The 18818-nt window shown below is 35.7% G+C and overlaps 1 protein-coding gene across 5 annotated transcripts in view; it reads left to right on the forward strand.

The window, feature by feature from the left end:
- Art3 (ADP-ribosyltransferase 3 (inactive)) overlaps positions 1–18818 on the forward strand; it is a 90130-nt gene that overhangs the window by 52263 nt on the left and 19049 nt on the right. For 4 of the 5 annotated variants that reach the window (XM_040292293.2, XM_078021429.1, XM_078021428.1 and 1 more), the window contains exons 2-3: positions 9205–9282; positions 15798–16509. In XM_040292293.2, coding sequence (XP_040148227.1) covers positions 9214–9282; positions 15798–16509 — 781 coding nt within the window. In that variant the 5' untranslated portion in view covers positions 9205–9213. Of the gene's footprint in view, positions 1–7767; positions 7903–9204; positions 9283–15797; positions 16510–18818 lie in introns of those variants that run through there. The other variant, XM_005337257.4, reaches the window with a different exon arrangement.

Consider the following 18818-nt stretch of genomic DNA (forward strand, 5'->3'; position numbering starts at 1 on the left):
CCCTCTCTCAAAAAAATAAAAAGGGCTGGGGGTCTGGCTCAGTGGTTAAGTGCCCCTGGGTTCAACCTCTCCCCCAAAAAAGTCATGAAAGGACTTTTATAATTGCTTTCATTTGCTCTAAGGAGAGACCTGAATCCATTAGCAGTCTTCCTAATTTCCTCTTATGTTTCTAGACCCAAAAAACCACTATTCTTTCTATTTCTATAGATTTTTCTGTTTTAGATATTTCATATAAATGTATCAGTACTTATTTATTTTTCAGCTGAACAATATTCTACTTATGGATAGATATACCTCAGTTTATCTACTCATTAGTTGATAGGCATTAAGTTGAACTCCATATAATTTATATATAAATTTTAAAATTTATATATTTTTTAATTTGTTCTACTTAGTTATACATGACAGCAGAATGCATTTCTATTCATCATACACAAATGGAGTGCAACATTTGAATTCTCTGGTTGTACATGATATACAGATGCACCAATTCTGCAATCGTAATGTACCGAGGGTAATAATGTCCATCTCATTCCACCATCTTTTCTACTCCCAAGACCCCTCCTCAACCTCCCCTTTGCACAATCCAAAGTTCCTCCATTCTTCCCATGCCCCACCGCCATCACTGATCAGCATCCATTTAACAGAGAGAACATTTGGCCTTTGGTTTTTTGGGATTGGCTTACTTCACTTAGCATGATATTCTCCTACTCCATCCATTTACCTGGAAATGCCATAATTTTATTCTCTTTTAATGCTGAGTAATATTCCATTTTGTATATATACCACAGTTTCTTTATCCATTCATCTATTGATGGACATCTGGGTTGGTTCCACAGTATAGCTATTGTGAATTCAGTTGCTATAAACATTGATGTGGCTGTGTTACTATAGTATGCTGATTTTAAGTCCTTTGGGCATAGATGGAGGAGTGAGACAGCTGGGTCAAATGGTGATTCCAAGTTTTCTGAGGAATCTCCATACTGCTTTCCAAAGTGGTTGTACCAATTTGCAATCCCACCAGAAATGTATGAGTGTACCTTTTTTCCCTACGTCCTCACCAACACTTGTTATTTCTTGTATTCTTGATAACTGCCATTCTGACTGAGGTGAAATGAAATCTTAAAGTAGTTTTGATTTGCATTTCTCTAGAGCCACTTTTTGACTATTTTATAAATAATACTGCTGTGAACATTTTTGAACATTTGTACAAAACTGTTTTGTGGATTATATATTTTTATTTAACTTGGATATATTCCTGGGAGTGGGTACATATGCTGGGTCATATGGTAATTCTTGTGTTAAACATAAGAACTTTCCCCTTTTTATTTATTTTTTAAAAATTTTATTCTAAATGGAATACTACTTGGCAATGCAATTGATTGGTATTTGAGTTGTTTCTGTCTTTTGACTATTATAAATAGTCATATGCTGCTATGACATGTGGACATAATCTTTCATCTTTCTTGAGTAAATTCCTATACTACGAGCACCCTAGCTTCATACTAGAGGTTCCAAACATAGAAGTTAATTAGTGAGATCAAAATAAAGACACATAAAACTCAATTTACCTTTTTCTTGCCCAGCTAAGAGACAGCCATTCCCGGCTCTTGCCTCGAGCTACCTGATGTGGTAGCGAGGTTTACACAAGAGACCAGCAGGAGAGAGGAGGAAGCACGCCAGAGAGTGGGCTTTTATTGGGGAACAAAAAATTCAAGGGAAAATTCCATCCAGTGAAGGTCGAGGGGGACAGCATTCCAAGGTCAGGGTCAGTGATTGGTTTCAGGTCAATGGTCAGTCACACCCCCACATCTACAGGCCCTTGCACCTGGAAAGGGTGGGGAAAGCTCTGACACAGCTGACCTGAGTGCCTCACCCAGTCAGGGAGGTAGACCAATCACGGGCAAGAACGGCTTCCCACAAGTGGGAGTTCCCGAATCTTACGGTAAATACATGTTTAACTTTATTAAAAGCTTTCAAATCATTTTCAAAGATAGCTGTACCATTTTTGCATTCCTATGAGCAACATGAGAGTTTTAGTTGCTTCATACCCTCATACCTTCAATGTTGTCAGCCTTTAGTTTTAGCCAATCTAGTGGATATATAGTCATTTTAATTTGCTTTTACCCAATATAATGATGTTGAAAATCTTTACTACTTGTTTGTCATTTATCTGTTTTCCTTGGTGAAATGTCAGTTCACATTGTATTGCAATAATCATTCAAATCAGTTCTTTCTTTGCTTGGAAAAGTTATATCCTTGGTTCAGCTTATTATCTGTCTGCTTGTGGAACTGAATGTAGCTGGAGAAAAACACAACCATCTTAAGTGATTTTATTTTAAAACTTAAGTGGGCCTTTATTGAAGAGTACCAAATAAAATTTTTAGCATTGTAAAATTTATTCCAAGCAAAAATACAAAATATTATTATGACTCTGACCCTGAAACTTCCTCCCTAAAACAACTTTACTAATGATTGAGTTCTCCTTAAATAAAATACAAAATAGGTGAAAAGTATGTCAATGTTTAGTTTTTTATAGCAAAAAAACAATCTTTCTGCAAAGAACAATAAAAATTTGTCTCACTTCAAAGCCTACATTACTATTGAAAAAATGTCAGCAAAATAAAAAAAGAAAGAAAAAAGCAAAAATAAACAAAATTACCAACATAAAGAAAAGGTATGTGTATTTGATGTTGGAAAAATGATTTTAATGAATCACAATGTCTGAAGTTTGCAATCACAATCAATCTGCAGGGGTTGGGGATGTGGCTCAAGCAGTAGCGTGCTCACCTGGCATGCGAGGGGCACTGGGTTTGATCCTCAACACCACGTAAAAATAAAATAAAGATATTATGTCCACCTAAAACTAAAATATAAATATTTTTTAAAAATGAATCTGTAATAAAACTGCATATGTCTCCCCCTATCCCTGCATTTTGTACAAACAGTATCGCATAGAACAACAAATGTTATAGCTTTCAAAAAGTCTGCCACTTCATGTGACTTGTGTCACATCAAGGAGAGGCTACAACAGAGTCTGTTATTCTTGAGATATTTAGGTGAAGTTGAAGGTCAGAAATAATTTTTTGAAGGACCTTCTCTGTTAACATAGCATTAAGAACTTGGGGGCACATTTATTCACAACCTTTAGCACCAAATGAAGTTTGGGTTTTATAACTTCTTGCCATTGTTTTGTTTTTTTCTTCATTTGAGCTTGATGCTGTATAATCTTCCAGCTTTTATAATCTAAGTGTTACTTTAGTATATGGAAGAGGGATGCTATTGCAAAACTTTTACTTAATTCACCTAATTAAGTAGATTTCTGCAGGTTATATATGATCTTTCGTAACATGGCTACAAAACTCTAACTTCATTTTAAGAAAACACAAATAAATATTTAAGTTACCAAGGCTAGGGCTGTAATTCAGTGGTGCTCTGGTTTGATCCTCAGAACCACATAAAAATAAATAAAATAAAGGCATGATGTCTATACACAACTACAAATTTTTTTAAAATATTTAAGTTACCCATCTGTTAAATAATTTTCTTAGTTCAATTAATATATATTTTTCTGACTAACATTGGTTATAAAATACCATTTTTTCTTTTATTTCAAAATTGAAGTATTATGAAAGATTGTGTCAGGCAGAAATCATTCCTTTTTTCCTAAAAAAACAAGCAAAAAATATCTTCAGCTACCTTTTGAAAACTGTCTTAAGATTTTTAATAGTTAATGCAAAATTTATTGTATAGATTTTCAGAATCCCAAAAAACTAAACCATGTCTGGGCTGGAAAAAACAATTATTACCAAATAAGCTCGGAAGGTAACTTCAAAAGATGAGAATCTAATAAGTATTTTTAATCAGCAAACACACACACACACACACACACACACACACACGCACACACACACAGTTTTGTTTTCCTTTTCTGGAAACAAACTGTAGCTTGAGAACCAGTGATTAAAACTAAACACTGGAGAAAATAACAAGCAAGCCATACTCACGATGGCAGAAGGACACTACAGCACATAAACACAGCAACTTAAATCTGTTCTGCAATGTCATATCCAGATTGTCCCCAGAATTCCAAAACACAGGGAGAAGATGGAAGATATATAGTCACACAATAATTGTTTGTGTGCATATTACTCTCTGCTGCCCAAGAGTGAATGTTAAATGTTCATAGGGCTGGGGATTTAATTTAGTACTAGAGTGATCACAACACTCTGGGTTCCATCACCAGCACTGAAAAAAAAGTCCATGGTAGTACTTTCAGGTCTTAATTCTATTCACACTTCATAGGATAAATCCAAGGAATTAAGTAGGTAGTTTTTCATTCAGACAGCAACTCTGCCCAGGCTATCTTATTTTGTATAGAAACTTCTTTAGCATTACCATTATACAACTTGTTTTAAAAATGTCTAGGCAGCACAGTGGTCATGCCTGTAATCCCAGTGGCTTGGGAGGCTGAAGCCGAGACTCTTAGGTTCAGAACCAGCCTCAGCAACTTAGCCCTAATCAACTTAGCAAGACCCTGTCTTAAAAAAGTGCTGGGGTTGTGGCTGAGAGGTTAAGCCTCTGGATTCAATCCTTGGTGACAAAACAAAACAAAAAAGTGTCTAGTTTATTTATTTTATTTCTACATTGTTTATTGTCTTAGTATTTGAAAGCTAAGATGAACTGTTTGGTTTTCTGGACAAGGTCTGAAACTTTGTAAAATGGTATAAGCACCAGGATATTGTAACTAAGAGCGCATGTGTGACTTAGGAATTGCCAAGTTCATTAATGTCTGACACAGAGGCTTTAAATCAGTTAAGTTTAATCACAGACATAATTTCTTTACTACTATAAATAAATAGTACAATATAGAATAGAGCATTGCAATAGAGCATTTACCCACCATCCACAAATTTGCTTTAAGAATATTCTGCATCAAGATTTCATATAAGTTGTAGTATAGGACATTCTGTTATGGGCTCTTTTTTCCTATTCAGAACCATTCTATTGATTGAGACTTGCCTTCCTGCAGTCAATTACCAGTTCTTTGAATTAAAAAACCACTCTTTTAAAAAATCCAGTATTTATAATGTATATAAATTCTTAATTTGTGCTTTGTGGGAAGGTTTTTTCCCTAAACATTAGATATAAAATATATTGCATGCAGCAACCTAAGTAAACATGCAGTCAGAAATAATGACCTTCCATTGAATCTTTCTGAAGTCTCTTATAATTTTCTTTTGGCTGTTGACTCTATTCTTAAATTACAAAAGTGTATTGGGTTTTTATTTTTAATTGATACCTTATGAATTAATATTACCATTTTGATTACAGCAAAAGCTATGATGGCATAAATTTACATAACTCTAAAAGATCCACCCAAAATCCTCAGCAAAAGAAAAAATCAAACATGAAAGAAAAATAAAGATTCAGCTCATGTGGTATCCTTACAAGTCAAAATAGAGAGCAACTAAAGGCTTATTTTCATTAAATGTTATCCTTATTCCAAATGACAACAACTAATGACTGCTAAATTGTGATGTTTTTGCTACATCTACCACATGCTCCTGAGTATTATCTTTGATATCAAAGTCTTATCCCAGGGGCAACTCTATTAAGTTTCTGAAAATAAACATATACTGCAAACAAAACAACAACACAATAACAAACGAAAGAATCACATTTGTTAGCTGGATGACTTCAGGGGAGAATGGCAGTCATGATGACAAATAATGTGTAAGAAATTAAGATACCAAGCAGACAAAGGTATGAATTAATGTGCAAATCAGTGCCAATATCTAATCTGCAGTTTTGCTCATAGTGGATGCTGATAGTAATAGGACTGCAAATTATAACAAAAATAATTAAAACATCCATTTTTTTTCTTTAAAAATCAAGAACAAATGCATAGATTTCTACAACACTGTAAGCTTTGGGGCAGTGTCCTTTCTTCTCCCCCCTGGTTATATACTCTAGTACTTATGGCTGGGTCAGACTTGGGCTCAGTTCCATCGGATCAGGACATAATGTAATAAGGGTTGTCACCTCTCTTCCCATGGTTTATAACGGAAGTTCTGCCTAGGCCAGAAATGTAAGCTTTTCCAGCAGTCATGATACAGACAGGTAATGTTGGTCCAGAAGAACTGGGCAAACTCTGTACCGCAGAGAAATATTATATAAATGTGGGTATCCTTCATGCATCATTGAAGGTAATACATGTGTATGTACAGGAGAATCCACATATCATAAGTGTACAACTTGGTAAATTTTCACAAACTGAATAATACAGCAGTGTAATCAAAACCTAGCTAACATACCAGATGCTTCCCTTGTATACCTTCCACTTACTACCTACTACCCAGGGTGACGCCTCTTCTGACTTCTAATGAAATTAACGTGTTTTGCTAAATATTCTATATGTATAAGATAAATCATACAGTATATATGTTTATTTCTCTTTTGTTCAAAATTTTATAAGATTTGTTAACATACATTAGTTTGTTCATTTTCAATTCTACATAAAATTCCATCTAGCCTGTTGTTGGTGGAAATTCGGGTGTTTTTCAGTTTTGGGTTGTTATGAAATGATGCAATAAATATTCTCTTAATGTATTTTGATGTCAATGTGCATGAATTTTGAAGGACATCTCAAGATTTTTTACCCATAGTCAGTGAAGTCCAAAGTGTTCTTTGGCATTGTAGCCAAGATATTCACCTTACTCAATTGGGAGCTGTACAATTCACAATAGCTAAACTATGGAACCAATCTAGGTCCCCTTCAACAAATGAATGGATAAAGAAGTTGTGATACATATAATATGCACACACAGTGGAAAATTGTTCAGCCATTTGAGAAAAAATTATGGCATTTGCCAGTAAATGGATGGAACTGGAGAATTAACATGCAAAGTGAAATAAGCCAATCCCCCAAAACCAAGGCTGAATGTTTTCTCTGGTATGCGGATGCTAACTCACAATAAGGATGGGGAAGAATAGAAATACTTTGAATTAGACAAAGTGGAATGATGGGAAGGGAGGAGGAATGGGAATAGGAAAGATATAGAATGAATTGGACATTAATGTCCTATGTGCATATGTGATTACATGATCAATGTAATTCCACATCATGTACAACCAGAAAAATGAGAAGTTATATTCCAAATATGAATAATATGTCAAAATACATTCTATTGTCATGAATAACTAATGAGAACAAATTTTTAAAAATGGGAACTATAGTCACAGGCATTATCAAATCTTTCCTATTCTTACTGGACTTTGTTTATACTTAGGATTCCTAACATGTTATATTTAGATTATTCATGTACATTCCTGTCTGCTATTAGATTGTGAATACTTTTCAGTTTGTTTCACATGCTTATGTATCCCTGCTCCTGGCACAGTACCTGAAATATAGTAAGCCAGCCAAGTGAATGGTGATAGCCATCACTCTGCCAGTGATTAACAAGCAAGTCCTCATAGTTATGTGAATCATCTAGCTAGAATAAAATCCATGCTTTAGTCTGACATCTTAGTGTCAAAGGGTTAGGAATGGGAAGTTGTTGCTTTCTGAAAGAAACCCAGAACTTTGAACTCAGAACTGAGCATTCTGTGGTTACAGGGAATTGCTGTGGCTTTACAAGCCTCTTGGAAATTTAAAGTGTTAACATTGGTGATTCCAAGGCACTGTGTGGGAGCCAGATATAAATAGCTGAACACAAGTGGGGTAATATGCCACTGCCAAGCTACTGCTGGGGGTGTTTATAAAAAGAAAAGCATTCCCTTCTGAACTCTCACTGTCAACAACATCCCATTCTGAAGACACACTCATCACAGCTGAAAGCAGGGAGTCAGTTTCAGATCTAGAAACATTTGAATCTCCTTCAAAGGCACAAAATCCAGGTAAACATTTTGACTTTATTTACACTCAGATTATAGAGGTGAAGAATTACAAGGAAAAGTCTGATCTAGAGCTTGCTTGATACATACTGCCTTGTGACAGGTACCTACCTATCCAATGTTATATTCCAGATTTTTTTGAAAGGTAAGTTTAACACAGAAGTGACATTTTGTACTATATTTTAACATCTTTAATTAAAGAAACTGCTTCTGAAGAATGATGGGAACCTAAGGCCAAAATGAGCTATAAAAAGGAAGACTATCCCCCTTAATCTGTTATTTATTCCCATTTTCAGAATCTAGAATATGGTAATTGGTAAGATAAAATAGAGGTTTCATTTCAGTGCAGTAATGTTGATTCTAACTTCAAAGCCCACGTTCTGCAGCCTGCTGCCTCTGAGAATCCTCCAGATCTTTTTCTATCCACTAATATTTCTTCCCTTTTCTGGAAACACTTGATATAACATTGCCTGAGGCATCTGTGTGGAAATAAGAGAAGGTAAGATAGGTAAATGAATTTATTACAAGTAGGTTTTGTTTTTTTTTTTTGGTATGTGGAAGAAACCAAGACTGACCTGCTGTATCCTTTAATTAAATTGCTTAATGGCTCTAGGATGGCTTTAGCTCTTGAGGACCTCTCATCTTCCTGTTTACCCCTTTCAGTATCACAAATACTGGAATGAATATTGGGCATTCAGCCAGTAGAGTTATATAATCTTTTAGAATTGCTGCTTACCCAGTTCTTTCTTACTCTCTTCCCCGCCTTCAGAAAGTTGATGAGACACTTGTTTTTCCTTAGGCTTTTCTTATCATGAATATATGGAGAAGGCGATCACCTTTGATAATCTGCTTTGTACCACTACTTATCTTCTCTGTCTACCTTCTTTGAGGTAGAAGAAGAATGGAAGATGTGTATGAATGTGTTCTTGGAGAATTCTTAGAAACTGGGGCCTAAGGTACCCATTGGAGACTGTGGTATTTTAGTTTGTATTATTTCCTGTACATACTGAGATTTAGAGGGACAAGTTTGTCTATCAGCAACTATGGTAGGAGAGAGGACATGTTGGAGGGATAAAGAAACGGACAGATTTAAACTTGAGCACTGAAATTCTCTTGAGTTTTTATTTCCTCATCTCTAAAATGAAGGTGTTAGAAAAGTAGATGAAACTTAATGGTTCTTGCATTCATTAGGAATTTATTGATAACCACTTCCTGACCATCATGATATCCACTACTATCCAGGATGAAAATATAGTGTCATCCTGCTTTATTACCCTAAACTCCTGTAATTTCTTTTTAATTTAGAAGAGAAAAATGAAGACAGGACATTTTGAAATGGTCACCATGCTTCTGGCAGCCATGATTCTAATGGACGTCTTCCAGGTAATGTTGGGAATGGGAAGTATGGGGTCACTGGAATGGAAACACTTGATATAACATTGCCTGAGGCATCTGTATGGAAATAAGAGAAGGTAAGATAGGTAAATGAATTTATTACAAGTAGGGGGTTTTTTTGGTCATTTTGCCGATATGATTTATGTTAACTGTGGGAAGTTGAAAAAATTAAGCAAAAAGAGGAGAATAAAAATCATCCATTATCTCTCCACTCAGAGGCAAAGACTCTTTAAGGTCTTGGTACATATCATCCTTTGGCATTTCTGTGTGTATGAGTGTGTGTGTAATTTACAGAACATAGATTGACACTATACATAGTATTTTTTTTAACCTTGCTTTTAAGTTAATACTGCGATACATGTCTTTTCATGTCAAAAAATAGTCTGAAAATATCATGTTTTTTTTCCCAAAATAAGGTAATGCTATATTGTTTGTTTACATATGTTTTTTATTGTTGTGTAGTTTATTATGAAAAGCTTCTTCTAGTGTGTACATATGAACCAAAAATATCAGTTTACCTTTTTCAATCATACCCCACTTCCAAAGACACATCAACAATATCAGTGTTCCTTCATGGCACCTAGAAAAACTTGTCTTTCTCCCAAGACAAATGGCTATTTGCAAGACTGCTAAGGTAAGAAAATCCATCTATATATATCTTGTATTTATATACTTTGAGGCAGGGCAATAAAGCCTTTTCAACACAGCAGTCTATTCATTTAAAGTCATTGACCAAATACTTTCTCCCATGGCTAAGAATCTCATTTGATCCCCATTTTACAGATGAGGATACTAAGATACCAAAATCAGAAAGCTAGGGCTAAGTAGTATCCAGGTCAGTGTTACTACACCAGTGGCACACATCAGAATTATTGGGAATTTTAAAATCTACATGGATGGGGCCATGTTCTGAGTCAGAAGGTCTAGAGTATAGTCCAGGCATTGCTTTAAAGAGGAACTCCGATGACTCAGTTGTGTGACCTCAGTTGCAAAGGATGTCATGCTCCAGGATAGCACTGACAAGAAAGAGATTACATTATTCTTACTCCCAACCATTAACATTTACATGTAACCAGATACATATTTCACTTTTATTTATAATCAAAAGGCTACTACACTTTCAGCTGCCTAATTCCCACTTTAATACTTCATGCTGGATTCAGACAAATTAAGATAACACTTTTTATCCTCTATATATTACATGGTTTTTAAAATCAAATTATATAATTACTCTTTTTTCATATGAAGATTTTTTTCTCTGATAGAAATTGTATTTATTTGCAGTTAAATATTTAAGATTGTATAATATATTTTCATTTAAATATCAGACATATCTCATTTGATTCCCCCAGATGTCAGCCACCTACATCATCACTGTTTATACACTGATTTTGAATGCCTTCTTTAAAATGTCTTAAATTATTAAAATTCTATCTATTTTCTAGTTTAATATTTTGATACATTGTCTAGAGAATCATTGTATATTCTATTGTCTGCACATTCTCTTGTGTGTTTTTAAAATTGAGCTAGGTAGGTGTGGTGGCACAGGCCTGTTATTCCAAAGTCTTGGGAGGAGGCTAAGGCAAGAGGACCATGAATTCATGGCCAGTCTTGGCAACTTAGTAAGACCTCGTCTCAAAATGAAAAAATAAAAACAGTTGGGGATGTAGCTCTCTAGTCGTGGTAGAGTGCTCCTGGGGGGTTCAATCCCCAGTATAGCCAAAAAAAAAAAAAGAGCAATAATTCACATACCTGAAAAATTCACCACTTAAAAGTGAACATTTCACTGATTTTTAGTATATTCACTATGTTGTGCAACCATCACTACCATTTAACTTCATAAATTTCACCCTAAAAAAACCTGTGAGTAGGCAGCTCTAATTCCTGCTTTCCCCCATTGCCTGGCAACCAGTACTCTACTTTGCATCTGTGGATTCACCTATTCTGGACATTAATCTTAAAAACAATGGTCTTTTGTGTCTTGTCTCTTTAACTTAACAATGTTTTCAAGGTCTATTCAGGTAGTAGCCCATATTAGTTCCTCATTCTTTTTGTTGCTGAATAATATATCTTTTGTATGGCTATAACACATTTTATTTATCCATTCATCAGTTGATGGAAATTTGAGTTGTTCCTGTTTTTCTTTTTGTTTTGTTTTGGTTTGGGTACCAGGATTGAACTCAGGGGTACTTGGCTACTAAGTCACATCCCCGGTCCTGTTTTGAATTTTGTTTAGAGACAGGATCTCACTGAGTTGCTTAGTGCCTCGCCATTGCTGAGGCTGCCTTTGAACTTGGATTCTCCTCTCTCAGCCTCTCAAGCTGCTGGGGAGTTGCTCCTGTTTTACAGCTATTGTATTATGTTCATGTTCCCGTGAACATTTGTATACATGTTTTTGTGTGAACATAAGTTTTCCTTCTTTTCTCTTTAAACAATTATATAATCACAATCTTTTTTATATATATTGGAGAATAATACAAACACTATGTGGTAGCATTACCTAGTAATGTTTACTTACATACATACAGGAAATATATATGTAAGTGGTATATCAGGGGCTACACTATTTGCTACATGCTAACAAAATTGTGAACATGTTTCAATTCTCTTTTGTATATACCCAGAGTGGAATTGCTGGATCACCTGAGCACCTCTGTGTTTAACTTTTTGAGGTACTACTAAGCCATTTTCCATAGTGACTATACCATATTCTAATCCTACCACAATGTATTATGATTCTGATTTTTCTGTGTCTTTGTGTTACTTGTTATTTTCCTTTTGTTTTTGTTTTATCAAGATAGCAGTGGGTGTGGTATCTTGTGGTTTTAGTTTGTACTTTTAAGTTTTCTCTTGCAACATAATTGTAATGCTTTTGTTAATGTTTTATTAATGTTCTGTAATTTGTTTAACCCTCTCTCTTCTTGAGCATTTATGTAAATCATTTCCATATATTTGTATTACATTTTTCAGTAATTGAATTTCATCAGTATGAGCTTTTGTTTCAATGGCTAAATCAGAAAAAAAATATATAATCACCTTGTTCACCTAGTCTTTTGTACCTGTTTCTTAGTATCCATTCAGTTGTCCCTGAGTACTAGTGGCATTTGTGAACTTTATCACTGCTCAAGGCACGCACTGTACAGAACACACAATCAGCTGTGGTGTCTAGCCAGAAAGGCTTAACATCTAAAATTAGACATGTGGAGACTGGTTAGAGGCAAAGGGAAAAGACAGGAACATATCGGATCAACTCTGATATGAGGTGAGGAATGTGGGAAGTGGTTTCAGAGTCTGATGTCTTATATTGAAGTCTTGCAGATAAATCAGGCATTGGTGCCCAAACTGCATTCTGGTACATTCTGTGCTGCAGAGGAAAGTGCATTTCTTGACTATGAGACAGCAGTGATTTGATCTCCTGAAGCTCAAATTCCCATGTCAAGACACTGACCTACAAACCCAGGAGTGTAGGGGTCTCAGTGATTTCTGCGGGAGGATACTCTGTGGCTAATAATCAAGACAGTTTCTTATTCTAGTTTAGTTACCTCATTTTAAAAATAATAATAACATATAATTAATATATCAATACATATTAATATACAAAATATTAATATTAATTAATAATCATCTGTCCCGACTTTCATAAGGGTTTTGATGAAAACAAAATTATAGTCTAAAAGTGCTACATAAATGTCAGTTGTCTTTATCATTTGAAACATTTTTAATCTTGAGAGGCAACAGAACATTTTGACTAAGAGGACAAGACTCTGGAGGAGGCTACTTGTATTCAAATCCCAATGTAAGTCTCAATCTCTCTGTATATTGGTTTCCTCAAAGTCTTTTTTAAAAAAGTTTCTAATGATTGTACCTTCCTCGAGGATTAAATGACATAGTTCATATGAAGCACTTAGTGCCTGGCATGTGGAAAGAACTCTGAAAATATTTGTTAGGCCTTAGAGATGATGTAGACACAGAGGGTGACTTAAGAAAGAGTTACCCAGGAAAGCCTCACAAATTAAGAACCAGGTTGTTATCAGTAGTAATTACAGTCAATTAATTTAAAAGTTTGGCTTTAGACATGTTCTTTGGATATTCAAGTAGAGGTATTAAGTAGTCAGTTGGTGTGTAAATCTGGCATTTACAAGACATGTCAGAGTATTTAGATGATAATTGAAACTATGAGAGTGTACATAATTGCTGAGAGGGTAGAATTGAGAATTAGAATAAAAATAGCCTAAGAAACCCCAACTTTTGGGCTGAGGTTGTGGTTCAGTGGTAGAGCACTTGCCTAGCATGTGTGAGGCACTGGGTTTGATCCTCAGCACCACATAAAAATAAAAAAAGGGGGCTGGGGATGTGGCTCAAGCGGGTAGCGCGCTCGCCTGGCATGCGTGCGACCCGGGTTCGATCCTCAGCACCACATACCAACAAAGATGTTGTGTCCGCCGAGAACTAAAAAATAAATATTAAAAATTCTCTCTCTCTCTCTCTCTCTCTCTCTCTCTCTCTCTCTCTCTCTGCCCCCCCTCTCACTCTCTCTTTAAAAAAATAAAAAATAAAAAAAGGAATTGTGTCCATCTACAACTAAAAGATATTTTTTAAAAAATAAACCTCAACATTTAGTGACCAGGTAGAACAAAAAGAAATATCCCCTCAGAGCTGAATAGGTGGAGGAATGTTGGTTGGAAAAGTTGAGATGTAGATGGAAATGAACTAGAGATGGCAAGGATAGATATTTCTGTCAAGAAGTTTGATTATGAGGGAGAAAAGAGATAGTAGGATCAAGTTTTGGGTTAGACTTTTTTTAAAAAAATGTTTCTCTCTCTCTCTCTCTCTCTCTCTCTCTCACACACACACACACACACACACACACACACACACTGTTATGATTTGTTCACATGAAGCTTCTAACTTAACAGCTCTTCACTATATTCCATTCTCTATAAAGTCTCCAACTGAAATCCTTAAGCAGATGTAGGTCGCCATGTACCATAAAACTGTGGAGTAGTAGAAAAAGAAACTGTAGAAACTCATAAATAGTATTCCTGGACAGACTTTCTCATCTTACTTTTGATCCATAAGTCAGTGTATAGGGTTCTTATTTAGTTCACTTGAATATTTAGCCAGGTTTTATACTGAGTGTTTGGGAATTAAAGATAAATTCAATACAGATTCTGCTCTTGAGAAACTTGCAGTGTAATGCATGATTCCTATCCTGAAATAATAATAATCAATAATTATAGTTAGTTGAAAGCTTGATATGTGAGCTAAGGGCTTTATCCTTTTTTAATGAAAAATTGAACTCAGAAATATCAAGTTACTTTCCCATATGTAGTTAGTACCTGGTTAGTAATGGAAATTAAATTTGAACTCAGAGCTGACTGGCTTTAAATTAATGTTATACCACCCTGCTTCTTACAGTATATGAGCATATGTGTCATTTAGATGATGCACTAGGCCTTTTCCAATGTATGCTACAGTAATATAGTTCAAAATAGCTCAAGAAATAAGAGACTTTATTAACTTTTATGACTGGTATAAAGCATGGTCTTCTGATTCAGCTAGATTAACGGCCTCAAATATGTTTTATGAGCCTTATCTTTCTCTTTCCCTCTCAGTTATTTAAGTCTTTATTACTTTACTTTCAGAAATGATTCTTTATTAAACTAAAAGGATAATTATTAGAAATTATTAGAAATCCCCAACCAATATTATCTTTAGGGCCTATGATTTTAGAGGAAGAAAGATCTTTTTCTTCCTTTGGGAATTTTCTGTTTGCTAGGCCTTGATCACTTGCTTATATTTTGGGCTGGAAGTGCAAAATCAGTACTGTCTATGCCATATGGACAAGAGACAGGGTATGCCCAAAGAAAAGGAGGTAATATTGCCGTTATATTTACCTATCATGTACAGTATTTTGCATATGATATTTTAGACTCTCTCAACAATCTTGTTTGAGGAAATGTAGCTAAGGATTTTGTTCCAAGCCAGGACTACCCCCTTCCCCCAAGTTCTTCAGTTTCCTCTGCATCACAGTATGCAGGTAAATGAGTTACAGGCTTAGTCCTGTTCTCAGCCATTTATATTTATTCTTTCATATAGCTCTCATCTATTTATATGTATTCTTTCACATAAATATGTCATAATTAAAGCCTAGCATAATGGCACACTCCTGTCATCTCAGCAATTAGGGAGCCTAAGGCAGGTTCAAAGCCAACCTGGACCATAGAGCAAGACTCCATTTCAAAATAATAAAAAGGAGTGGGGATTCAGTTTAGTAGTTGAGCACCCATGGGTTCAATCCCCAGGGAAAAAAGTCATAACTGGGAAAAAAACATCAATAGCAATGGAATATGCTTTATGCATAAAAATTATATCCACAGTTGGTTGTAAGTAAGGAGAGAATCTTATGGTATGAGAGGCCGGGTATAGTAATGTAAGACAAAGTGATAAATAAATATCTAAATATCTCATTTCAAGAGTATTAATTTCCTTTTCCTTTGAAGGTGAAGGCTGAAATGTTGGACATGGCTGATAATACATTTGATGATGAATACCTGAAATGTATTGACAGGATGGAAACGAAATATGTTCCCCAACTGCTCACAGAGGAAAAATCAACCCATCAGCTCTTACAGACTGTGTGGGAAAATGCAAAAGCCAAATGGGAAGCCCAGAAAGCTCAACTCTTTCTTCCTTTGAATTTTAAGGATAACCATGGAATAGCCCTGACAGCGTATGTTTCTGAATATCAACAGCAAACTCCTTTTTACCATCTCTTCAACGAAGCTGTGAAGATGGCCGGGAAATCTCGAAAAGCTTATATCTATGACTTTCAGTTCAAAGCTTTTCATTTTTACCTGACAAGAGCCCTGCAGTTGCTGAGAAGACCTTGTGAGGAAAGTTACAAAAATGTGGTGTATAGAATAAGCCAGGACACTTCATTTACATTTGGAGAGCTAAACCAAGCCAGGCTTAGCAATTTCACAATGGCATACTCAGCCAAACCTCAAACAGTTGATGAGCAACAAATTGTATTAACCATCCACACATGCTTTGGAATTGCTGTTGAAAAGTTTTTTGATAAAGAAAATGAAAAAATTACTTTAATACCTCTGAGTGAGGTTTTCCAGGTTTCACGGGAAGGGGATAGCAATAATCTTATCCTTCAAAGCACAAACAAGACCTGCAGCCATTATGAGTGTGCGTTTCTAGGTGGTAAGTGTCTCTCTTAACTCTGCTTGTCTGGGAGGAATTGAATGGGTTTCTTAGGCCCAGGAGAGAAGTGTTAGAAAGGAGAAATGACATTGGCAGTTTCCAGTCTAGCTTGTTTTGTACTGTTTCTTTATCCATAGTTTAATTTTATCAAAATAATACATTTACAGTATTATTAAAAGTTAAAAAGCAGAATAGTATAATAAGAGTAGTTAACAGCCAGAGCAGCTCTGATCTGCAGGGTCATTTAACAGTGGTCAGAATATTTTTGATTGTCACAACTGAGGAAGACGTGAGGAACTAATACTGGCACCTGACGGATAGAGGTCAGGGACTCTGACCCACAACAGAGAATTAACTGACCTAAAATATAGGGTAGTGCTATTGTCAAGAACCCCTGGTGGACCATTAAACCTACTTTACAATGAAAAATAGCAATCCCCGCCCTACCTATCCACTTACTCCTCAGTGGCATTTATTTTTAATTATTATAGCTATTTTTTCAGGTACTTATTGTCATGTATCTAAAGAAATAACGTGCTTCAACATGTTATTTCTTCATTTAAAAAATTTTAGACACTGTCTATTAAATTCCTGCTAAAAAGCATGAGCACTTAGCCCTCATGTACAATGTTTTAGTTAAGAATTCTTTTTTTTTTTTTTTTTTTTAAGAGAGAGTGAGAGAGGGGGGGGAGAGAGAGAGAGAGAGAGAGAGAGAGAGAGAGAGAGGGGGAGAGAGAGAATGAGAATTTTTAACATTTATTGTTTAGTTCTCGGCGGACACAACATCTTTGTTGGTATGTGGTGCTGAGGATCGAACCTGGGCCGCATGCACGCCAGGCGAGCGCGCTACCGCTTGAGCCACATCCCCAGCCCAAGAATTCTTTATTGCTTTTAGCTCCAACAGAAAACCTGGCTGATAATATTTGTTTAATAAGTCTCAAGGCAGCCTGTCTAGTGCAGTGGCTCATCTGCATCATCAGTTACTCAGGACCTTTCTGTCTGTTCACCATCCTTGGTGAATGGATTCCTGTTTGCAGTGTAACTGTTGCAGCTGTATGCATTGATCTATGTCCAAGACAGAAAGGGAAGGGGGTTAACAGCCAAATCGACCTATTTAATTAGGAAAGTAAAAACTTTTCCAGAAACCTTAGTAGATTTCTGATTACAGATGATTTACTAGAACTATTTTTTCAATCATAGCTGGAAGACATGCTTGGAAATGGAAAAATTAGCTTTACTGGCTTCTGTAGTGTAGGGAGACAAAAAAGAAGGGAATTAGAAATGGCTGTTATGTCACTAAACCCAAAGCATTTGATAACTACCACCCTCCTCTCCACCATGTGTGCATTTTGCCATTCTTGTTCTCCCCGTGTAGCAAAGACCAGTCGTAGCTGAATCAGAGTTGTTTGTTCAGTGCTTAAGGGTTATTTTATGATTTTTGTTTGTTTAGGGTTTTTTCCCACTTGTTGAGTTTTTTTAATATCTCATCACTAATTCATCTCCAAATTATTTGACAGAAATAGAAATCTCTTAATACAGTCAGATAATCTGTCATTTTTATTCTTCCTCCTCTTCATGCTTATCTTCCTCCTCCTTGCCCTCCTCTTCCTCCTCCTCCTTGTTCTTCTGTTTCTTGTCCTCCCCTTCTTCTCTTCCTTCTTCTCCTCTGCCTTCTCCTCCGCTTCTCTTCCTCTTTGTCCTCCTCCTCCTTTCCCCATTTTCTACTTTTCCTTCTCTTCTTCCTCTTCCTTCTCTTTTTTTCCACCTCCTTCCCTTCTCTCTCCTCCTCTTCCTACTCCTCTTCTTCCTCTTCTCTTCTTCCTGCATTTCCCCAACATCCTGCTCTATAATATGCTCTTTAGGTTTGCTGAATGTCCTGGAACCTTTCCTACGAGAGACTCCTTATTTCTTGCATTTGCAGCTCTTCCTTGATTCACTCCTTTGTTTAGTGGTGTGGGACTGGGGATTCTCCAGTTTTCTAATAAATTATACACTGAGGCAAATTTTCTAAGACTGTGATCTGAAAGATCTACTTTTTTGCTTGAGTAGTAGTTTTTGTAAATTTATATTTCTGTTTTAGAGATTATTTTCCTTGGAAACTTGAAGATGTTCCTCCAATGACATCTAAATCTGTAACTTCTGTAAAAAAAAGTTGAAAGCTACTCTACTAAAACTTTGGATGAGTCTGTTTTTTTTAAATATCTTTATCTATTTATTTTTATGTGGTGCTGAGGATCAAACCTAGTGCCTCACACACTGAGCTATAGCCCTAGCCCCTGTTTTGATTTTTTTGTGGTGCTGAATACAAA

This window comes from Ictidomys tridecemlineatus, chromosome 9 (assembly GCF_052094955.1).
Source record: "Ictidomys tridecemlineatus isolate mIctTri1 chromosome 9, mIctTri1.hap1, whole genome shotgun sequence".
Lineage (NCBI taxonomy): Eukaryota > Metazoa > Chordata > Mammalia > Rodentia > Sciuridae > Ictidomys > Ictidomys tridecemlineatus.